Raw genomic sequence first — 19,653 nt, forward strand, 5'->3', positions numbered from 1 at the left:
ACCCAGACAGGCTTTGAAAAGAAAAAGAGTTCATTCTTGTAGTAGCTATTTTGCGGATGTTTAGTATACTAAACTTATTCAGAAACTCAAATGATCAAAATGTCATGTGTGTAGCTGGACTGTTATTATTGCTTGTAGTACCTTGAATAGCAGCATGAAAACTGAAAGCTTACAAGGTGCTTAAAAAAACAGAGAATGCCCATTAGATTGGTCTTACATGCATCCACTGAGCATGTAAAAGTCTTTTTGAATCACAGAGAATCAGTTCAGTTTCAATTCACTTTTATTTATATAGCACCAAATCACAACAAAAGTCGCTTTAAGGCGCTTTGTATTGTAAGGTAAAGCTACTACATTAATACAGACAAACCCCCACAATCGATAACCAGTTAAAGTAACTAAAGCCAAACCCAATTATGTTTTTGTGTTTTAGGTTCGTAATGGCGAGCAGAAGGGATACCTGTTGAAAAATAAGGAGCTGACAGCACCGACCAAAGGGTGCATCTACCTAGAGATTGATGTCATCTACAACGCTGTGAGAGTCACGCTGTGCTGTGAATGCTCATTTTAGAACTAAGCAAAGCAAGACTTTAGGCTGGCTTTTGTTGTGGTTTTACATAGTTCTTCAGGACATTTATGTCAACAAGGTTTTTGGCTTCTAAATGTAATCAATAAAAATGTAAAACCTCTACAATACGTACATCCACTTTTTACAAACTCCTGGACCAGATAGAAAATGTTATGCCAGACCGTATTGTGTGTTTCTCTTTTTTAAGGTTAAAGCTGCTTTGAGGACTGTGGTTCCTGCAGAACAGAAATATATTGAAGAAGAACCAAAAGTCTCCAAGCAAGTATGTATCAGTATTTCCTGCTGATGTTTTTTCAAACCGGTGACAAAACTTATCATTCTTCTATAACTTGAGACTAAAAAACAACCAGCCAGTACAATACAAATATGAGTAAAGGTTCTGAAAAGGGTCATAGATTTCAAGATTTCTGGTGTTAAGAGGAAAACTTTCCAAAGTGCCAAGGGATCTGTCATTTTCCCAATGTTTAGGTTAGTTTGGGTTGGGGGGGAAGGATGTAGAAATGAACAAGGTTCAAGAGATGTTGAGTGAGGAGGAGAGAGACTTTGTTGTGATCTTGTGTCTTTGTGATACTTTAGTGGGAGCCAGTCTAGATACAGGACTTCATATGTGAGTGTTTGTGAACCATGACTGCAGAGTCACTGGGACTGTCAGGACTTCCAGTAGAAAGGACAATGTGAAAGGAAAGTGAAGGCCAACTATGTGCTAAAAGTATATATTTGTATCTATATCAGAATCAGAATACTTTAATAATCCCTAAGGAAATTGTGTAATATATAATATATTTGTACATTTTTTTAATTATCCTAATCAGCTGCATATTTCTTTGAATCTGAATATGCTATTTTTAATAGCTGTACAGTATTTTTTTATGTTGTAAATTTGCTCCGTACAGTCTCTTGTTTCTTGTTTTTTTTTTAAATTAATCTTTGTGTGATTTTGCGTGCTCCGTCTGCCTGTCTCTTTGCTGAATTTCTGAATTTCCCCAATGAGGGACAATAACGCATATTTCTTTTCTATTCTATATTGTTATGTTGGTCACAAGAGCACTCCAGGATGATGCTCAGAGTGTGGACCATTGTTGGTAACCATAGACGTAGCCTTTAACTAGACGAACTAGAAGAGGTAAATCTAATTCTGAAGCATTGCCACAACCAGGAGCTCTATATTGTTGGTGTTTACATCCTAAGGACATTTAATAAGTGAAGAGGGATCAAGGGGGTTGCTAGGCAGAGCGTTTGGTAGTTATATAGAGCTGCTAATCGTCTGCACAGAAGAGGAAGTTAAGCCATGGTTGAGGATTATCTGTGACAGTATGTAAATGATGAACACGAGTGGTCCAAGCATACATCCTCGGGGGAACAGCTTAGGTCATGTAACAACTGAAATGTTTAGAAACATCTTTGTGTCTTTCAGTTGCTCCAGCAGAACTTCAACAGAGTCAAGCGCTGCATTATGGTGCTGATTAGCTGGGGAAGTTTCATCAACAGCTGCTTTGAATGGGAGTCTGCACAGAGAAGCATTGTCTCCTTTGTGGTATGAAAGGCACTAATGCACACACACACATCCCTGTACACATGACCGATGAATGATCTACTGAGTGTCATGTTGTTTTGCTTTCTATTAGCTGTTTGTGGTGGTGGTGTGGAATTTTGAGCTCTACATGCTGCCACTAGCCTTGCTGCTTCTACTTGTGTGGAACTACTTCTTCTGCTCCAGCAGGGATGGAGCTGATGTGGTGAGAAAACAAGTAAAACGCAGGCCTTCTATAAGCGCTCCTCTTTCAGACAACGTTATAATCGCTTCATTTTCTGTTGTAGTCCATGGATGGCATGTTTGAATGGGAAGTTGATGAAGATGATAAAGAGGAAAAGGTAATGATGTTTTAAAACTATAAACATTAATATGTAATATTAACCAAGAGACTTCTTAATAGAGGAACACAGGTGTTTGGCTTATCCCAGATTGCCTTTTAGGCCTTCAAAGATAAAAATGTGTTTCTGCCTATCTGCATGCTCAGTATTACATTATATAATATTAGTTTCCTAAAAAATATGAAGGCAAATATGCAAAAGTAGCATCTGGCATTCTTGTGACCATTAACCTCGTAATAATAATAATAGCTCTTTGTTAGAAATTTATGTAGTACAAGTGTTTCAAACATTTAAGAAAAAGTTTTTTTGTGTACAGTCTTACAAAGTTCAAGTCCTTAAAGAGTTTAAGGTCTTTAGGGCTTTTATTTTGAAGGTTTAGATGCTGCTGACTGACATTTTAGAAAGAACAACTAGCTAGCTGTCTCAGGTTCCTCAAAACCAAGATAAGGCTTCCAAAGTCAAGATGTGTTTTCCTACACAAACACACGGAAAGATTACTTCACAATCACCATCTGGACAGTCATGCCTATGATGCCTATGTATTCATGATGTTTCTCCTGTCCCTGTCAGGACTCAGAGCCCAAAGGCTTTATGGATAAACTGTACGCCATTCAGGACGTGTTTATCAGTGTTCAGAATGCTCTGGATGAGGTGGCGTCCTTTGGAGAGAGAGTGAAGAAGTATGTTTTCTGGGTTAACAAGTTTCCTCTCTGATTCCTTTTTGCAGCTGTTTGTTGTGAAGCTGTTAGGTGTGACTTGTGATTTTTCACATACATCCAGTTGAATGTTTTTTTTTAATGAGCTCTTTTGTCCTTTTCTACCCGCAGCACTTTTAACTGGACCGTGCCTTTTCTAAGCTGGTTGGCAATCACTGCCTTGTGTTTGGCCACATTTCTTCTCTACCTCATACCTTTACGATACCTCGTGCTTGCATGGGGTGAGTCTTGATTTCACAACACACAGACGACTACACACACAGACAAAAAAATGTTACGCTATGTTGGTGTAGAGCTGGTGCACGAGAAAGGGAGTTTCAGTTACATTTTTGTGAGGCTCCAGATCGTTTACCTCAAAATTATGAAATATGGTCCTGGCTTTAGGGGGATGAGGTCTCTGCCCTTCTAGATGTTTAATGAAATACTTAGTGCTCATATTTTATTTTTATTTTTTAAGGTTGTGGGTAAACTTGTAACTAATCTAATGGGAATCCAATTAGATAAACATCCACCTGTTTCTATCTTCTGGGCTCTATGTTCTAAATGATTTATGCTCACCATGTTGGTTTTTGGACCATATTTGTGAGAGTAGAGTTAGCTTTTAAAGCAAGCAGTTTCCTGGAAGAGAAACCTGCTACTTATTGCCAGGTAACACAGTAATAGAATAAAAACTATATTAGTTATGGCATTCTTTAAAATACCAGGCTGCAACCATCTTAATTCATAGTGCAAATGAGCATTTTTACATGGGACTTTATCAAAGCAACTTGATTTGATGGTTACCAAAAAGATCTTGTAGATCTTGCCTTAGTGTTGTTGTATTTATATCATGTAATGAACCATGGTGACTCAGTCTCAGCTTGGACTGCTTGGTCTCTGCTAGTCCTCAAACAGTTGTTTTTTCTGCAGGTGTGAATAAGTTCACCAAGAAACTTCGTGATCCATACATGATCGACAACAACGAGCTTCTTGACTTCCTTTCCAGAGTCCCCTCTGATGTTCAAGTGGTGGGTAATTTTGTAATCCATGAAGAAAGCATGTAAATAGAGGTACATCGTATGTAGGAGAACTTCAGAACAGGATGTTTCACAAAACGAATCCTCAGGCTACAGCGGCTGTCATTCACGAGGCATTCACGCCTCAGTCCCTGAGTTCTCAGTCAGTGTACTGCATGGACACAGTTAATACTGGAAATGTTTCCTTTTCAACATATTGGAAGAACAGTATTTAAGTGAATCACACAGCTGTCATTTACTGTGTTTGCATTTTCATTAAAGTCATAGAAAAGCATTTTAAAGTCACATTTATATGATAGATGAAGCACATAGTCCTGTTTGCTGTCGACAGCTGCCTGAGCATTAGTGTTGTGTGTGGCTTTAATAAACACCTACAGGTATCACGCAGCAGATAACATGAGACCTGATTAAAAGCACATCAGTAATTTATATTCTGTGGTCGTTTGTACAGGTGTGGTTAGATACAGATTTCAGGTTTATGTGGTGGTTTTTCAGAAGGAGACTTTCCTGGATTTTCTTGTGCTCCATCTAAGCTCTTAGGAATCATTCAGAGAATGAATTTCCTGATCCTGCCCAGCTGCCCTCAACCTCTGACTGCGCATTTCCCCTTCACGCTGTTTCCAGAGAGAAAGCTCAGTGTTTTCTCTGTAAGAAAGTGAAGCTGGGCCTGTGTTGTTAGATTAGGTCACTGGTGCTGCTCTAGGTAGATTCTATACTGTATGAACCAGAGCTGGAGTCTGTCTGTTGTCACAGTATTATCTGTTTGTGTTGATGGACAGATGCAGTATCACGAGCTGAAAGTTGACCCCGGGCAGAGCCCCAGCAAACGCCGGAGGACAAACCTGAGCTAGCTGTAAACAATGTAAACTATCTTGTTTATATGTTTCTTGTAAATTTTAATTATTATGAGAAGTTGTAACTGTTAAGTGTTTTCTTTTTGTTACTGAGGAAGGACACTGATTTTCTAAATCTTTTAAAAGACAAGACGAAGCTGTTCATGTTTTTTAATCTCTCTCATTTCTCATAAGAACTCTGCACACAAACTAAGTAACTGTGGTAATAATAATGATTGTCATGAGTATACATGTATAGTGTGTCCCAGAGTCTGCATGTAATGAAGATGTGCTTCTGTTTGCATGTAAGCATTGCATCTCCAGCTTTTTGATTTCTCTCAACATGTTTGTGCCATTTCAAACGGGATGCCAGCGTCCCATGCTATGTTGAAGATAGAGCTGCATGCATTTATACACCTACAGTAAATAAAATCTCCTATTTGGAAATATTATCTTTTTCAGGAAACATTTCTTTCTAAAGATGAAATACTAACATCTCAGCTCAGTGGGTTTTTTTTTTCTTTTTGTCTGCTTCTCACTTCTTCCAGTTTGCTTTCTCTGTTTCTTTTTGTTTTTTGCCTTTTTGGACCACATCTTAGTGTTACTCGACTTACTCGTCATCTGTTCTTTTTAATCACTCGTGTTTTCATGATGTGATCTGCATGTCTGCGTAAGCTGCTGGTTGTATGTGTTTTGCATGACTGAAATTATATGCAAGGTGCTGAATGTGTTTATCTCTGCAAACTGCACTGACCTGATACTGTTTACTCTTACCACCAGATCATTACGTCTGTCGCGCTGCACATTATCTCTCTCTGTTTCCTGTTGCACTGTCTGTAATTACTGTGGTTGGAATGAAGCCAAAAGTAGGACAGACTGTATCAAGTGTGTAGCATTCCTCTGGCAAAATATATTTCTACACAGACCCACATGGCTTTCTGTGTCTGATATGCAGTTTACAAAGTGAGCTTGAGCAGATCCCTTAGAAAGATTCATTATATTTCCAAAGGTGGTAAGTAGTGTCTACATAGAGGGACTCATGAATAGGGCTTACTGGGAACAGGCCTGGGGGAGCTGGATTCTCTCTGGTCAAATTAAAACAGCCTAAACCATGAAGCCGACAGATTTACACCCTTCCTGTTCACTTCTTGTGAAACAGTGACTGCCTGCAGTGTGTCAGTGATGATAATGTTTGACAGACTAAATAAATCCATTGAGTTCTTTTAACTTTAAGTAAATTAGCACAAGGGAAAAAAAGTGTTAATGAGAAAAGTGAATTTTAAATTCAGAGTAAAGTAGAAGATTTGAATTTCAAAGATTTGTGTTGCATGTAAAATTTTTGTTTTTAAGCTGTAGTCTTCTGACTTTTTATTGCAAATTTTTGCTTATGAAATTAATTCAGCGATTTCTTTTTATTAAGTAGTTCACTGTAGCACAAAGAAACACTGGGGTAGGATTGTAACTCAAACATCCAACTAAAAGATTACTTTCAAAATTTACTTTCACTGATAAATGGATGGCGGCAGTTAGCACTACCATCTCAATACTCCAGCAACAAGGTTCTGAGTTTTAACTCCCTTTGCCAGTAACGGCTTTGTATTTATCTACCAGCAGGGGGACCCCTTAAGTCATGGTGGATGGTAGAAGATGCCTTGGGGTCAATTTAACAAGAAGTATCAGTTGACTTCTAGTTGACTAAAACTGAACTAAATGTGCTAACATTTTAAATTCACTAGCATAACAAAAGCTACATTTTTAGAATAAAGTGGGAGCTAACTGAAACATCATTATATACTCTCAACTTCACCTGAAAGAAAATCAATGTATACAGGAAATGTTTTTAGTTCAGTTTGTCAGTCTGATCAAATCTTCTCACAGCCTGTCTGATGAGATTTTAGTGCAAAATTTGAGACATGGGATGTGAGCATGATTGCCTTCGCAAGGTGTTGTGTGCCTTGTGTTTAAAGTTTGAAAAGGAGGAAAAAAGGAGACTTGAAATGACTGAAAACTGCTGAAAGACTTAAAATGGCCAGGAATTTAATTATTTGGCCTTCACTTTGTGTGCCATGTCTGGAGAAAACCGTGGCACTGCACTTCTGAGAAAGCTGAAGGTCAGAGATTATTATATTTCAGTTTTACGTTTTTAAGAAAATCTTGTTGTTATAATTCAGGGTGTGAAATGTGAAAAAACAGTGGATTTAAGCTGTTTCAACAGAAGCCTGCACCATACCAATATGCAAGAAAGTTATGTGAATATCGCTTCCATGCAAACTAGTTTAGAAAGCATACAGACACATGCTGAATGAGGAAGTACCAAAACAGGCAAAACTGTGCAAAGCCAGATTTTAACTGATGTCTTTTCTTTGCTCTCTGCCCATCTATTTGAGCTCAGTTTTATATAGCACCAAAATATTGAATGTCAGGCCACTTTGAACTGTGAGATCAAGACTGGATTAGATAGAAACCCCAACAATCCCCTATGAGGATGGTGAGAAGAGAGAGGGAGACCGTGGTGAGAAGGAAATCTCTTTTCATGAACAGAAGATCCCAGAAGTGACCAGTTTGGGGGTGAGGAGGAAGAGAAAACAAACAGAGAATGGGATGTTTTTTTTTATTTTTATTTTTTATCTTACCATTATGAAAGAAGTAAAACTTTTATTTCTTGTGCTTTTGAATTGACAGACTTAGTTTTATCTTCATGTCAAGCATTTAGAAGACTTTTACATGGCAAGAAAGGCCCTGTGATGAATCTTTCCAGCGTGACAGATTGGGAGCGTCCTTTCATGTCTTTGACCCGCTATTGATCTTCTGATTAATCACATGAGTTAAGGTGTGAAAACAGGTGTGGGTCACTCGAAGAGGAGTGAAAGAAGCCATCTATGTAATAATGTAATAGTTGATATACTTCATATGAGTCCTTTGATACTCTTTTCAAAGTAATGTCTGAATTGGAGATATAAGAAGAAATCTTGATGAGGAACTTCACATCTGTCTGAGATGATTTTAGTATCGATAATATATAAAGTCTGTCTTTATTAGAAAGGCCACTGTGTGAACATCTGCAGTGGCCTGCCTAATAAAGACAGCTCTATGAGTTTCCTGTTTTCTGACTCCATCAAAGTATAACAGTTTTATGTGTGCTGATAAATAATAGTCTTTGGTAAGCCCATCCCTCCCTCATTGTGTCATACTGGAGAGCTTATAATTCACGCCAGGAAATTTACCTTTCCAAATAAATCTATTTATCACTTTGTCTCATTCTCTAAACTGGTAATCACGGATGTGGATAAGCAAAACTAGAACAAACAGAGCAGTCTGGGCAAGATATTAGTTTTTCCCACCATTATTCTGCTCAAGTTCTAATGGCAGGAGAGCCCATCTATCAAGAGCCTTGTTTCTCTTTTTATTGATATGTGCATAATTTTCAATAGAAATTTACTACATTCATAATCTTATACCCAAATAACATATAGAAGTAGCTCCCAAGGTCTCCTAGTATTTCATAGCTTGAGAGACTAGGGGAAGTTTAAACATTAATATTAAGAGTATACCCTGCATCTGCAACAAGTTAATTAATCTAGAAACTCCTCGTTCTGAATTCTGATCATGGTATTGTCTGCCTGAAGAAAAATGTTATACTCCGTTTCCCTTATTGTAATAACATTGAGCTCTAAATGCGGATTGATCCTCATCAATTAAAAAGGGCATCACTTCCTCCAATCTTTTTGTTAGAATGGTATATTTGTGTATATTTTTTTAAATCCTGGCTCGTTACACTGACTGGTCAATATGCGGCACACATTGGTATGCTATAGGTCAAAGTCTGTGGGACCAACTGGCAGGGATCCTCACCAGGTTGTTCAACCTCTCCCTGACTCACGCCACCATTCCCACCTGTCTGAAGGCCTCCAGCATCACTCCCAACAACAAAAAGACTAGAATAGACAGCCTCAATGACTACACAACTATAGCCTCACAAACAGCTTCTTCTCCTGGGCCACTTGGACAGTTAACAAACATTAGCACCCCACACCCAAACCCTGCCTACAAATCTGGGCCATGGTCTGAATAACTCCCATCACTCAGGGTACTCACACACAGACTCTGTTTAGACCAGCTCTTGGGAATAACCAAAATGACTGCCTCACTCTGGGGGTATGGACTCTTTGTTTTGAAGTATAATTAAAAATCTTTTGCAATAATGGTACCAATTCTTCCCTCAGTACTTATAACACTCTCCTGGGAATCTGTCATTCCCCGTCAATTAGAGTAAAAGAAGAAGACATAAGCCTGTTAATTCATGAGCTGCTCTTTCTTTTGTAAATTTATCATTGTGCAATCTCCCAGCGGAGGGCAGGTCTCGCTTAACAAGAAAGTGTTCTACTACTTACTTTCTTAAAAGTAATGGATTATGTTACTTAAGTACTCCCAGGAGAAAGTAATTCATTAATTCTTGTTACATTACTTTCTGGTTTCTCTGTAAAATGACCTGTTGTTGTGAAAAAGCAACTGTTGCTGTGACTTTGCACACTTAATTCAGCTGATTGTAGTGCATGTGCAAGTGGAATCAATAAGCAGGATAGATAGGCAGGCAGGCTAACACTTCCAACGAATAGAACTACTGGGAACTGGCTCTCTACAAGCACCGGTTCTTGATTCCCATCCCTAGATACATCTGAACAAACCACAAGATTTCTGGAATAACGAGACCAAAGTGGAGATGTTTGTCGAGAGTGCACAGCAGCACCTTTGGAGAAAACCAAAAAGCACAAACACCTCAGACCAACTGTCAGCTTGCTGGTGAAGGGATGATGATTTGGGCACCTTGCAGTCACTGAGTGGAGCATAAACTCCTCTGCATACAAAAGTGTTCTAGAGTCAAATGTGAGGCCATCTGTTTGACAGCTAAAGCCTGGATAAAACTGGGTCATCAACAGGACAATAGTTTATTTATTTAAAAGGGACAGTGGATAAATGTAAATATTCTAGAATTAGCTAAAAGTCTACTTTGCATCTGCAGTCCCTGGCAGGTCAGACAAACACAATAAATAAGGAATTTAGCACGCCATCAGGCAATGTACAACAATCTAATCCAGACAACAAATACATAAAATTACAACAAAGAATGTTATAATACAATGAAACAGAAAACAACAAATAAATAAAAACATACAACATTAAAGATAACACATATTAATATCAAGCTAGTGATCATGAATCTGATTCCTCTTTAGCCATCGTTTGAGATTAGTTTTAAATGTGTTGAAGGCAGCACATTCTCTTATTACAGCTCAAATATTGTTCCAAATCTCACTACCTTTCACTGATAACACCTGTTTACTGAATGTCGTTTGTCTAAAAGGTATTGCACAATCCCCTCTGGATACTCTTCCATTGATATTGCATTTAAACACAAACTCCACCTTATAAACAGAAAAAGCTAACTTAAATATTTTACAGTTTTTAACACTTTTTTTTTTAAGATATTTTTTTAGATAAAGTAAAACTATAGCTTTTAAATCGCCATTTGATACCTCAGTAAATATGGCCTATGCCTGTTGCAGCAGTCACTTAATCGTCTAAGTAACAATTAATAAGGAACTGGGAGCATTAAAACAGTTTATTCAATTCTTTATTGCACACTGTGCCTGTGTGTTTCCACAAACCGTCTTATCGTTCCAAGATTATTTTTAAAAACTCTCATTTTGTGACAAACCCTGTGGGGACAAGTTGGCAAACGTCTTGTCTGTAAGTCGTATTATGTCAGCGGCGGAGGCTGAGCCGTGCTCCTTTCTGTGTAAGCAGGCTGGCCAGTTCGTGCGCACATGCGCACGAACTGGCCAGCTTTAAGCTTTAAGAGCGCAGCGCTGGAAGCAGACGCCAGCAAAGATCGGTAGAGAAGCACAGGCGCACTCGGAGGAGGAGGGCGCAGATCTCCTGCGGACCATCAGCTACCAGATGAGCCATCACTGACAGCCGCAGACCCGGCTCTGCGCTGGGCACCCGGAGCGAGGCGCATGCATTTGTGCCACACGGCTCTACTCACAACTTGTTCTCCATAGACACTTTTCCTCATCCTGTTTACTTGTCCATTCGTTGTCATCATGGTACTGGGCAAAGTGAGGGCCTTGGCGATCTACTTTGACAGTCTGAATGAGAACAACCTGCCGGTGTTCTCCGGAGGAGACCTGGTGTCGGGGAGGGTTGTTGTGGAGGTCACTGGGGATGTGCGGGTCAAGAGCTTAGACATAACCGCGAGAGGAGTCGCCAAGGTCCGGTGGACAGAGTCGAGAAACGCCGGAGCAAACACGGCTTATACTCAGAACTACACAGAGGAGGTGGAATACCTGCATCATTACGACACCTTGATAGGAGAGGAGAGAGGTAAGGAGTTGCTCCTTTTTCTTCTGCTGTTTCGTGATCTGTGTGAAGTGATGCGGCGCAACTGATCACTGCAAACTTTTGACAGAAGCTCGTCCCCAAACTTTCTTACCGCGGAGTGCGTAATCGTGTGCCAGAGCCACAGAACACCGGGACCCTCCGCGCAGTGGTACTGATGCAGCAGCTGTAGGCGCGATCCATCCTCACTTAAAACCAATTATTAAAGCAAACGTTTGATACGCGAAGGGATGAGGGAGTCTGCTTTTACATGCGGACTGTCTGGATGTTGACATCACAGGGAGGAGGGAAAAAGTTGAAATCTTCCAGTGAAACACTTGATGAAAAAGAGCAAAATCGAAAACATGGCGCTTCGTATTTTAGAGCAACATTTTGGTTGAACTAATGGCACAAGGACCTTTTTACTGATGACATCTTCAACTAGGCTAGCACAGGCAACTCCCTTTGTTAGAAGCGGTTCAAACCTGTTCAGAAACTGCCAGCGAGAGAGGGAGGGGGGAGGACCAGGCTGACGCTCAGCGCGTGTTGTAAAATCAGCTGCTGCTCCTAACACTTGTATACCTGTGTTGGAGGACCAGATGATTTGGGTAAGAGTAAAACATGTCACATCAAGGATTTAGGTCACACGTGAACTGTCTGTTCAGCAGGTTTTTTTGAATTATTAGAGGTTGGGAAGATGAATAATCTCAAAACTGAAACGATGCAGCCTGCAGGAGTCTGGTCTGTGGACAGAGCTTCTTTTCCCAGCAGTCTAGAGGCACAGCTTTTGCTCTTTGTTTACTCAACGATGGATGGTGGAAAGGTCAATAAGAAAAGACACAATTTCACAGGTCTTGCAGAGTATTTAGACTTAAACAAAGTGCTGCATCCACCTGGTGGCTGTCTCTGAAGACTTCCAAAAAAATCTCATGAGCTTCCAGGAGATGCAGCTTGGCTCTTTGTTGTAAGTTGAAGACATCTTTACAACATCCTGGAGTTCCTTGCAGATCTCACTTTGACCAAATCGCAGTACAATAATGTGACAACACAAAAAGTAACACATTTTCAAAAGTCCGAGCCTTGAAGTATCAGAAATGTGCAATTTTTTAAGTTTAACTGATTGACTTACCATTAATAGTCGTTGTATGTTTTTAAAGGTCTGTCAGTATTTTTGAACAAATGCAATTTTTTAATCAGTAGATAGAAAACTCAATTTAAGTGGCTTATTTGTCATTTCATTCATTAAAATAAAAATTATTTTGGGCAGATGATGGAAGGGCAGAATATTCCACATATCTCCTGTTAAAAAATTCATCATTGTCATCCTTTGCTCAGTTGAATAATGACTGTTACAGTTTACATCAACCAAACCAGAACATATCCAGCGTCTAATGATGTAACCACTCGCATTTAAAAGGTGACTTTGGAGACATATCATCATTTTTGCTTGCTAAAAGTACTTTAAGTATTATTTCAGCTCAGCTGGTAAAATTAACTTGAAGGTCATGTTTGGACCCTTTCAAAAACCTCAACACTAAACTCTCACTCACTCTGCTTCTACGTGGGTCATATCTCTTTTCTCTAAGCACAGAAGTGCCTGTAAGAAAAGAAAGATGAAACTAGCTGGGTGTCTTCTGATAACAGGGCATGACTGTAGAAGAGGACGTTTTTCCTTCATCCGTTCAGTGGTTTCAGAGTTTGCGTGAGAGCGGCAGGTTGCCTGGAGTTTGCTGTCACTGTGTCTATAACACCCTTCCTCTCTACCTCCCCCACCTTCTCCTCTTTCATGCCACACACCACATGGCTGGGCTAATTGTGGGCAGGGGCTTGCCGGGGCTGAACCAATCAGAGCGAGACTTGCAAATTCATGTCACGTTGTCCACCAATGGGAGGACGAGTTGTAATGCCTGCGTTGGAGTTTCCAGCTGAAGGAAGCTGCTCAGTCTGGTTCATACCGGTCTACTCCTGCTTGCTCCGTGTTGCCGGTGACTTGACAGGGCGCACGCTTATACGCGCACTGACATACACACACACACTGGCCGTTGATGACAGTTCTCATAGCAAACACAGACATACATAAACAGCAGAGACTGAGGACGAAGCAGAACTGAGGTGGAAAGAAGCTGAAGTTCAGCAGGAGCATTTAGACGCAATATCACACACAAACAATAAGAGATGAAATGAGGAAGTGCTGCTTCTCCCACAGGGTGTGTTGCTTTGGCAGCCCTCTGACACCGCAAACAAGCTGCTTCTTCGCATTCAGGCAAAACAACTGTTACTAGAGTTTCTCAAATGAATTTTGTGACAGTAGAGAGAAGACTGGATGTGAGTGCTTCCCAAAAAGTGTAAGATATAGCCAACAACCCATTTTTTAGGGCATAACCTCATAAAATTCAGAAGGTCGCCAGGGTGGCATCTTTAATTCTTGTTGTGATTGACCAACAAAGCAAATATATTAAGTATAAAAGACCAATCCAATTTTATTTATCTAGAAGTACGGTTGGCTCATGGTGCTTTATATTGTAAATACCCTACAGGCACAGGTAAAGCAGGGCTTGTTTGTTTCAGAGGCTGAAAACTGCTGATAGCAAAGTTTAATATGACAAAGAGCAGCATATCTGGAAGCTACAAATGGAGAATCTGCAGTTTTGCTTTTAAAAAAAAAAATGTATTGCCATTTTTCCATCTCCAATTGTGCCATTTTTTTTTTTTATCTCCAAACCTTTTTGTCCTCGTGATCAAATGCCTTTCTTTGTGTGTGTGTGTGTGTGTGTGTGTGTGTTTAATAATCCCTCTGAGGTGAATTGGAGTTCATTGTGTAATAAGGCTACCTGACATTGTGCATCCATAGCTTGTACCAAAATGTAGGAGGCTAGGTGCAGTGTGCAGGTGTACTCAGTCTCAGTGTTCTCTGTCTTTCAGATGAGGACTGTCCAGAGGAGGGCGTGACTGTCCTGCACCCAGGCTTACATGAGTTTGCTTTCAGCTTCAACCTGCCTCAGATGTGAGTACACGTACACCTACACGTACATGAGAATTTCATCATTAATTCTTCCCTTCACTGCATTTCTCTTTATTTTCATCAGAGCTGAGGTTTTACAATTTTACAGTCTTGAGAAGAAACATTTGAAGATTAAACCTAAGATTTAGAACTATTGTCCTGTTACAATAAAACAATCTTTTGTTGTTGCCTCATGTCAGTGAACTAGTTATTCCACACAGTTTTATTTAAAAGTCTAATCACCTGATTTTAGGTAATTTAATTACATAATTTGCATTAAAACTGTATTGAAAACTCACCAAATTGTTTTTATAATCAGAATTTAACAAAAGGATTAAAAAAAATTCTCAAAGATCAACAAGAAGAAATGTGATGTGAAAACATGTTCATGACATGGTTGCTGACATGACTGTGAAGAAATAAATGCATACATTAATAAAGAAAACTGAATGCTCTCTACTTCCTGTTTTGTTTTTTTTATATATTTTCTGCTGGAACTTAAATGTAACGCAGCACAGAGAAAAATGTGTTTGTGAGGAGCTGTTTTCTATTTTATTCCCACATTATCCAAAATTGACATTTAGTTTCTTCACTGGACATTTTTGCAAATGAGTGCTTCCACATCGTGGACAAGATTATGTATAATTAACATTTTTAAGCTAATATGTTTTTGTTGTAATACAAAAATATACAAAACTGCCATGGTGGTATCCATTAGCTAATATTTCACATTACATAAAACTAATCAGTCTTATTTCGGTACGATCTACACTAACCTAACTGCTGTCTCCACTCTTGATGTTGTCTCATTAAAAACATATCTTCCACAGATACTACCTTCTAATATTCACATAACCAAAGTAATTGAGAGATACATCAATCTTGTTGATGATGTAAAAAATCTGAAACTTGGATAACAAAACATTTGTAATCAGACAAATGTATCTGATGAAATACAAAATTAGGAAAATAAGGGGGTGGAGCGGGTATGGATAAATAAATAGTATCAGTATAGAGGCACAATAATGCGGTTACTGTTTACCTTGTAAAGAAAGATTTCGCTTACGACTATGAACCTGCTCCGTGAACTGTGTAACTGTAGCTGAGGCTTCATGTTTCAGATGTCTATAAGCAAATTTTACTAAAGTAACTGTTGCCGTCTGTATTTGTCACATGGTTTTGTTTATATAACTGTTTGAAGGCCCAGACAGGTACAGTTACCTAAATTTTTTTTTTTTTTGAAGATTAAACAAAGATTAGAGACAGATTTGTATACCAGGACCCTGAGTTTTACCTTGTGAACCTTTGGAGGTATTTGACCCCTAGGTTTTGATAGTATATTTAAAAATGAGGGACAGCAGTAAGAGATGCTGACCTTCAGTTATTTTTTTTCTGAGTACCAGGACTTGTTGTACTGGTTCTTGTTCTGAAGGAAAGGATGTTGAACTTGCACACAGAGCATAACCACAGACCACCCACACTTTTTAATCGTCCTCCCTTCCCGTCTTTTCTTTTTCTTTCTCAGGGCTCTGGCGACTTCCTTTGAAGGGAAGCATGGCAGTGTGAGGTACTGGGTGAAAGCTGAACTGCACCGTCCATGGCTGCTCCCCGTCAAAGTGAAGAAGGAGTTCATTGTGTTTGAACACATCGACATCAACACCCCCCTGCTGCTGGTAAGCCTGTTCACTTTACGAGGAAAGATCCGTATGACTCCCAGTGCACTGCAGCTGTGTAGCTTAGCTTAGCACTAAGACTGGAAACATTGCTAACACATCTACAAGTAACATGTTATTTATCCACACAAATAAAAAGATAGACAGCTTTTATTGTGGTGTTACTCTTAGTTCTTCTTCCATTGCTGCATTGTTCTCATGCTGAAAACAGTGGTTTTAAAAATGTCAAACTGCTCCTTTAAAGGGTCCAGGTTCTGAGTTGAATGCTGTTTCTTTAAAATCTTTTGCCAGCAGTTTAAAGAGATCATATGTGTTAACAGGCCCCTCAGGCTGGTACAAAGGAGAAAACGCTGTGCTGCTGGTTCTGTGCTTCAGGCCCCATCTCCCTCAGTGCCAAAATAGAGCGAAAGGGCTACACACCAGGTAAGCCACACCTCCTACAACTTCCCCCAGGTGTTCTCTTCTATTTTTGGGAATTCACTTATCTTGCTTCTCTCTCAGTCTGACAGACTGATTTCTTCTCCCCTCTTTCCAAGGTGAGTCAATCCAAATTTTTGCTGAGGTGGAGAACTGTTCATCACGCGTTGTGGTCCCTAAGGCCGCGCTTTACCAGACTCAGACCTTCTTCGCTAAGGGGAAGGGGAAGGAGATCCAGCAGCTGGTGTCCAATGTGCGAGGAGATCCTCTGCCACAAGGGAAGAGCCAGAGCTGGGAGGGAAAACTGCTCAAAATCCCTCCTGTGTCCCCCTCCATCCTGGACTGTCCCATCATCAAAGTAGAATACGCCCTTGTGGTGAGTTCACATGTTTTTTCATATGTTAAATGAAATATGATGCCAAGCTTCCCTTTGCTGATTTTATTCAGGGACACTGACAGGAGCATAAAACAAAGGATTCAGAATACAGGATATTTGCAAGGTTACATTTGTCTGATAAAACTGCATTCAAAGTCAACTTGATAAATACGTTGGACTATTTTAAATCCAATGAAAAATGCCTTCGAAAAATAAAAGAAAACAAAAGAAAAACAATTATTTGCTACTGACATCTGATTAACTGATTATATGAACTGATTATCTGATTAACTGACTAACCTTTTTATAATACCCTAGCACTATTTGGCTAATAAGCTGGTACAAAAACAAAAGACATATTACTTCCCTGTGATGTACAGATAGCCTTAAACAATAATAAACTCATCATAAACCTGCTTTTAAAACACTAAAACATTCATTCACTTGTCTCCTTTGCATGTTTGCTTCCTGCTTGCAGGTGTACGTGGACATTCCAGGTGGTTTGAATTTGTCACTCTCATTGCCGTTGGTGATAGGAACCATACCTCTTCATGCTTGCACCACCCGCACCTCCAGCATCAGCAGCAACTGCAGCACTTTGAGCTGGCTGGGCCTGCCAGAGAGACCTGAGGGTATGTACTGTAAATGCAGATGCTTGCATGCATGTTTATGTGCACAGGGTACAGAATGTCAACTTACGCCTGTTTGTTTATTGCAGCTCCACCAAGCTACAGTGAGCTGGCCATATCAGAGTCTCACAGGCAGGATTATCTGCAGGGATGTGATAGGTCTGACGCGGAGGGTGAGGACCGCGGATCTCTGCTAACATACATCACAGAGTTCAGATATCTGCCTCCGCCACTGTATTCGGAGGTACTTTTATCACACACACACACACACACACACACACACACACACACACACACACACACACACACACACACACACACACACACACACACATCGTCGCCTCACAGGAAAAGTGCCCAAACAACATAAACAGACCTAGAATGAAGTCCAGTCTTTGTACAAAAAATATCCAGACAAGACACAAAAACATCTAAAATAACATGTCATTCAGTGAGCCCAAATCACAAATAGAATTTGAACCACTTTTATGATTTTCAGACCTATCCAAAACAAAGTGAAATCACTGACAAACAGAATTAGGAAGCAGCACCTGTATGGGTACAAGATGTAGACGCAACTAATAAAGGCTAATGACACACAAAAATACATTTGCCTCACAAAAACAAACTTCACCTTTTTTCAGTGTTATAGTTATCACTTCACGAGGATCCTGTAGTCATAAAGCTGTGTTTTCCCCTTCCACCCCTTCCCTCTAGGTCGATCCTTATCCTGACCCCTTGGAGGTGCAAGGGACTGTGGAGGTCAGGAGACCTGACACCTGTCCCTCCCGCTGAGGAGAGTCCGGGATCGCTGAAGCCTGTGCACAAAAAGACAGAGCTGCTCTCAGCCACCTGGCCCACACAGCCAGCTTCTCACCAGATTATATATCACCGTAAATAAGGCTGGACTCTGCCTGACCCGGGGAAAATCAGCTGAGAGAGTATTTGGTGACCATTGAAGTGATGGACCAGGGATTTCATGCCGTGCTGGATCCGCCATATCGTGTGCTCAAGACATGGCAAAAAAAGACAGTTTTTTAACACCACTTTATGACTCTGACAAGGCAGAGAACAAAGACTACTTCAAGTGGTCAGAAGAAGCCTCCTCCTGCCTCACAGTGAATTTTGCACATGCCGTTATTACTGTTTTACTATCAGTGGTTTTCTATACTGCAGATTGCCGCAGGCCTATACGCTACAGTATATATATATGTATATGTATACATAGAATATTTCACTCTAAATGGGCACATTAGTGACAGGATAAGAGCTATCTGCAGTAGTTCAGATGGCTGAACTTGTGACTGTGGCCTGAAGCTGCCACTGTCCCCACTGTCCCCCCTGAACAAAGATGAAAATTCATTGAGATTCAAAAAAAAAAAAAAAAAAAAGACAGATGGCATCACTGATGCAGAAATGTGTCACATCAACGACCACCTCGAGCGTTTAGAGCTCACGTAGTGTGTGTGTGTGTGTGTGTGTGTGTGTGTGTGTGTGTGTGTGTGTGTGTGTGTGTGTGTGTGTGTGTGTGAGTGAGGGAAAGAAAGTTTAGAGACCAGGTGTAAACCCCAACTGGGTCCACAGAAAAAGCACAACTGCAACTAACTAAGATAAAATACCGCAAGTCGCCTGCTGGTTTCAGCTCTAAACTAGAGCTTCTCTTGCTGTAGATTTATCCAGAAGCTTTGTGCTTGCAAAAAAGAGAAAAAAGAAAAAGGCAAAGCATAAAAGGTAAATGTTTACAGTTGCATATATCAAATTGAGAATGTTGTCCAAACATGACTTCTTCCACGTAAAATTTCAGATTACCAAGTGCAATATATTTTTGTATTTGTGATTTTTCTTTTGCACTAGTTTTTCATATACTCTGTTGCTGTCTATTCCATTTGCGCATTATATTGTTGTCATGATCAACTTTTGATAAAATAAAAGATTTATTTTATAACATAAGACGGTGGATCTGAGTATTTGTTATCATTCTTATATGTTGCAATAACACCCAGGAAACTACTGCAGTGGGTCAGTGATTACAAACTGCAAAAATCAAGCTTAGCATCACGGGCAGGGAATTCTCCAGGAATTTAAAACATTAATCAAAAAGCAGTACAGTACAAAACATTTCCTAAATTTTAGCGTTATGTACGAGGAGGCAT

General features: G+C 39.8%; 2 protein-coding genes across 7 annotated transcripts in view; both read left to right on the forward strand.

The window, feature by feature from the left end:
* The window catches only part of mctp1b (multiple C2 domains, transmembrane 1b), a 39,921-nt gene extending 33,969 nt beyond the window's left edge, over positions 1–5,952 (forward strand). For all 6 annotated transcript variants that reach the window (XM_082538146.1, XM_082538147.1, XM_082538148.1 and 3 more), the window contains 9 exons: positions 434–535; positions 777–851; positions 2,004–2,123; positions 2,215–2,325; positions 2,408–2,461; positions 3,032–3,141; positions 3,289–3,398; positions 4,087–4,184; positions 4,973–5,952. In XM_082538146.1, the coding sequence (XP_082394272.1) occupies positions 434–535; positions 777–851; positions 2,004–2,123; positions 2,215–2,325; positions 2,408–2,461; positions 3,032–3,141; positions 3,289–3,398; positions 4,087–4,184; positions 4,973–5,044 (852 nt within the window). In that variant the 3' untranslated portion in view covers positions 5,045–5,952. The remainder of the gene's footprint in view (positions 1–433; positions 536–776; positions 852–2,003; positions 2,124–2,214; positions 2,326–2,407; positions 2,462–3,031; positions 3,142–3,288; positions 3,399–4,086; positions 4,185–4,972) is intronic.
* A 4,068-nt stretch (positions 5,953–10,020) lies between these two features.
* Positions 10,021–19,450, forward strand: arrdc3b (arrestin domain containing 3b). Its single transcript, XM_082540117.1, has 8 exons — positions 10,021–11,410; positions 14,327–14,408; positions 15,931–16,078; positions 16,399–16,501; positions 16,615–16,871; positions 17,350–17,503; positions 17,590–17,744; positions 18,218–19,450. The coding sequence occupies exons 1-8, from the start codon at positions 11,131–11,133 to the stop codon at positions 18,293–18,295; spliced, it is 1,257 nt and encodes a 418-aa protein (XP_082396243.1). The 5' UTR covers positions 10,021–11,130; the 3' UTR covers positions 18,296–19,450.
* The last annotated feature ends 203 nt before the right edge of the window (positions 19,451–19,653 follow it).

Source organism: Aulonocara stuartgranti, assembly GCF_965226115.1.
Source record: "Aulonocara stuartgranti genome assembly, chromosome: 7".
NCBI lineage: Eukaryota > Metazoa > Chordata > Actinopteri > Cichliformes > Cichlidae > Aulonocara > Aulonocara stuartgranti.

What these genes read in the sequence shown, in the direction of transcription:
- arrdc3b (XM_082540117.1), top strand. Translation starts at nt 11,131, where the DNA reads ATGGTACTGGGCAAAGTGAGGGCCTTGGCGATCTACTTTGACAGTCTG. An exon ending in GCGAAAGGGCTACACACCAG is followed by an intron (nt 16,502 to 16,614) that starts GTAAGCCACACC and finishes CCTCTTTCCAAG; the next exon opens with GTGAGTCAATCCAAATTTTT. An exon ending in CCTGCCAGAGAGACCTGAGG is followed by an intron (nt 17,504 to 17,589) that starts GTATGTACTGTA and finishes TGTTTATTGCAG; the next exon opens with CTCCACCAAGCTACAGTGAG.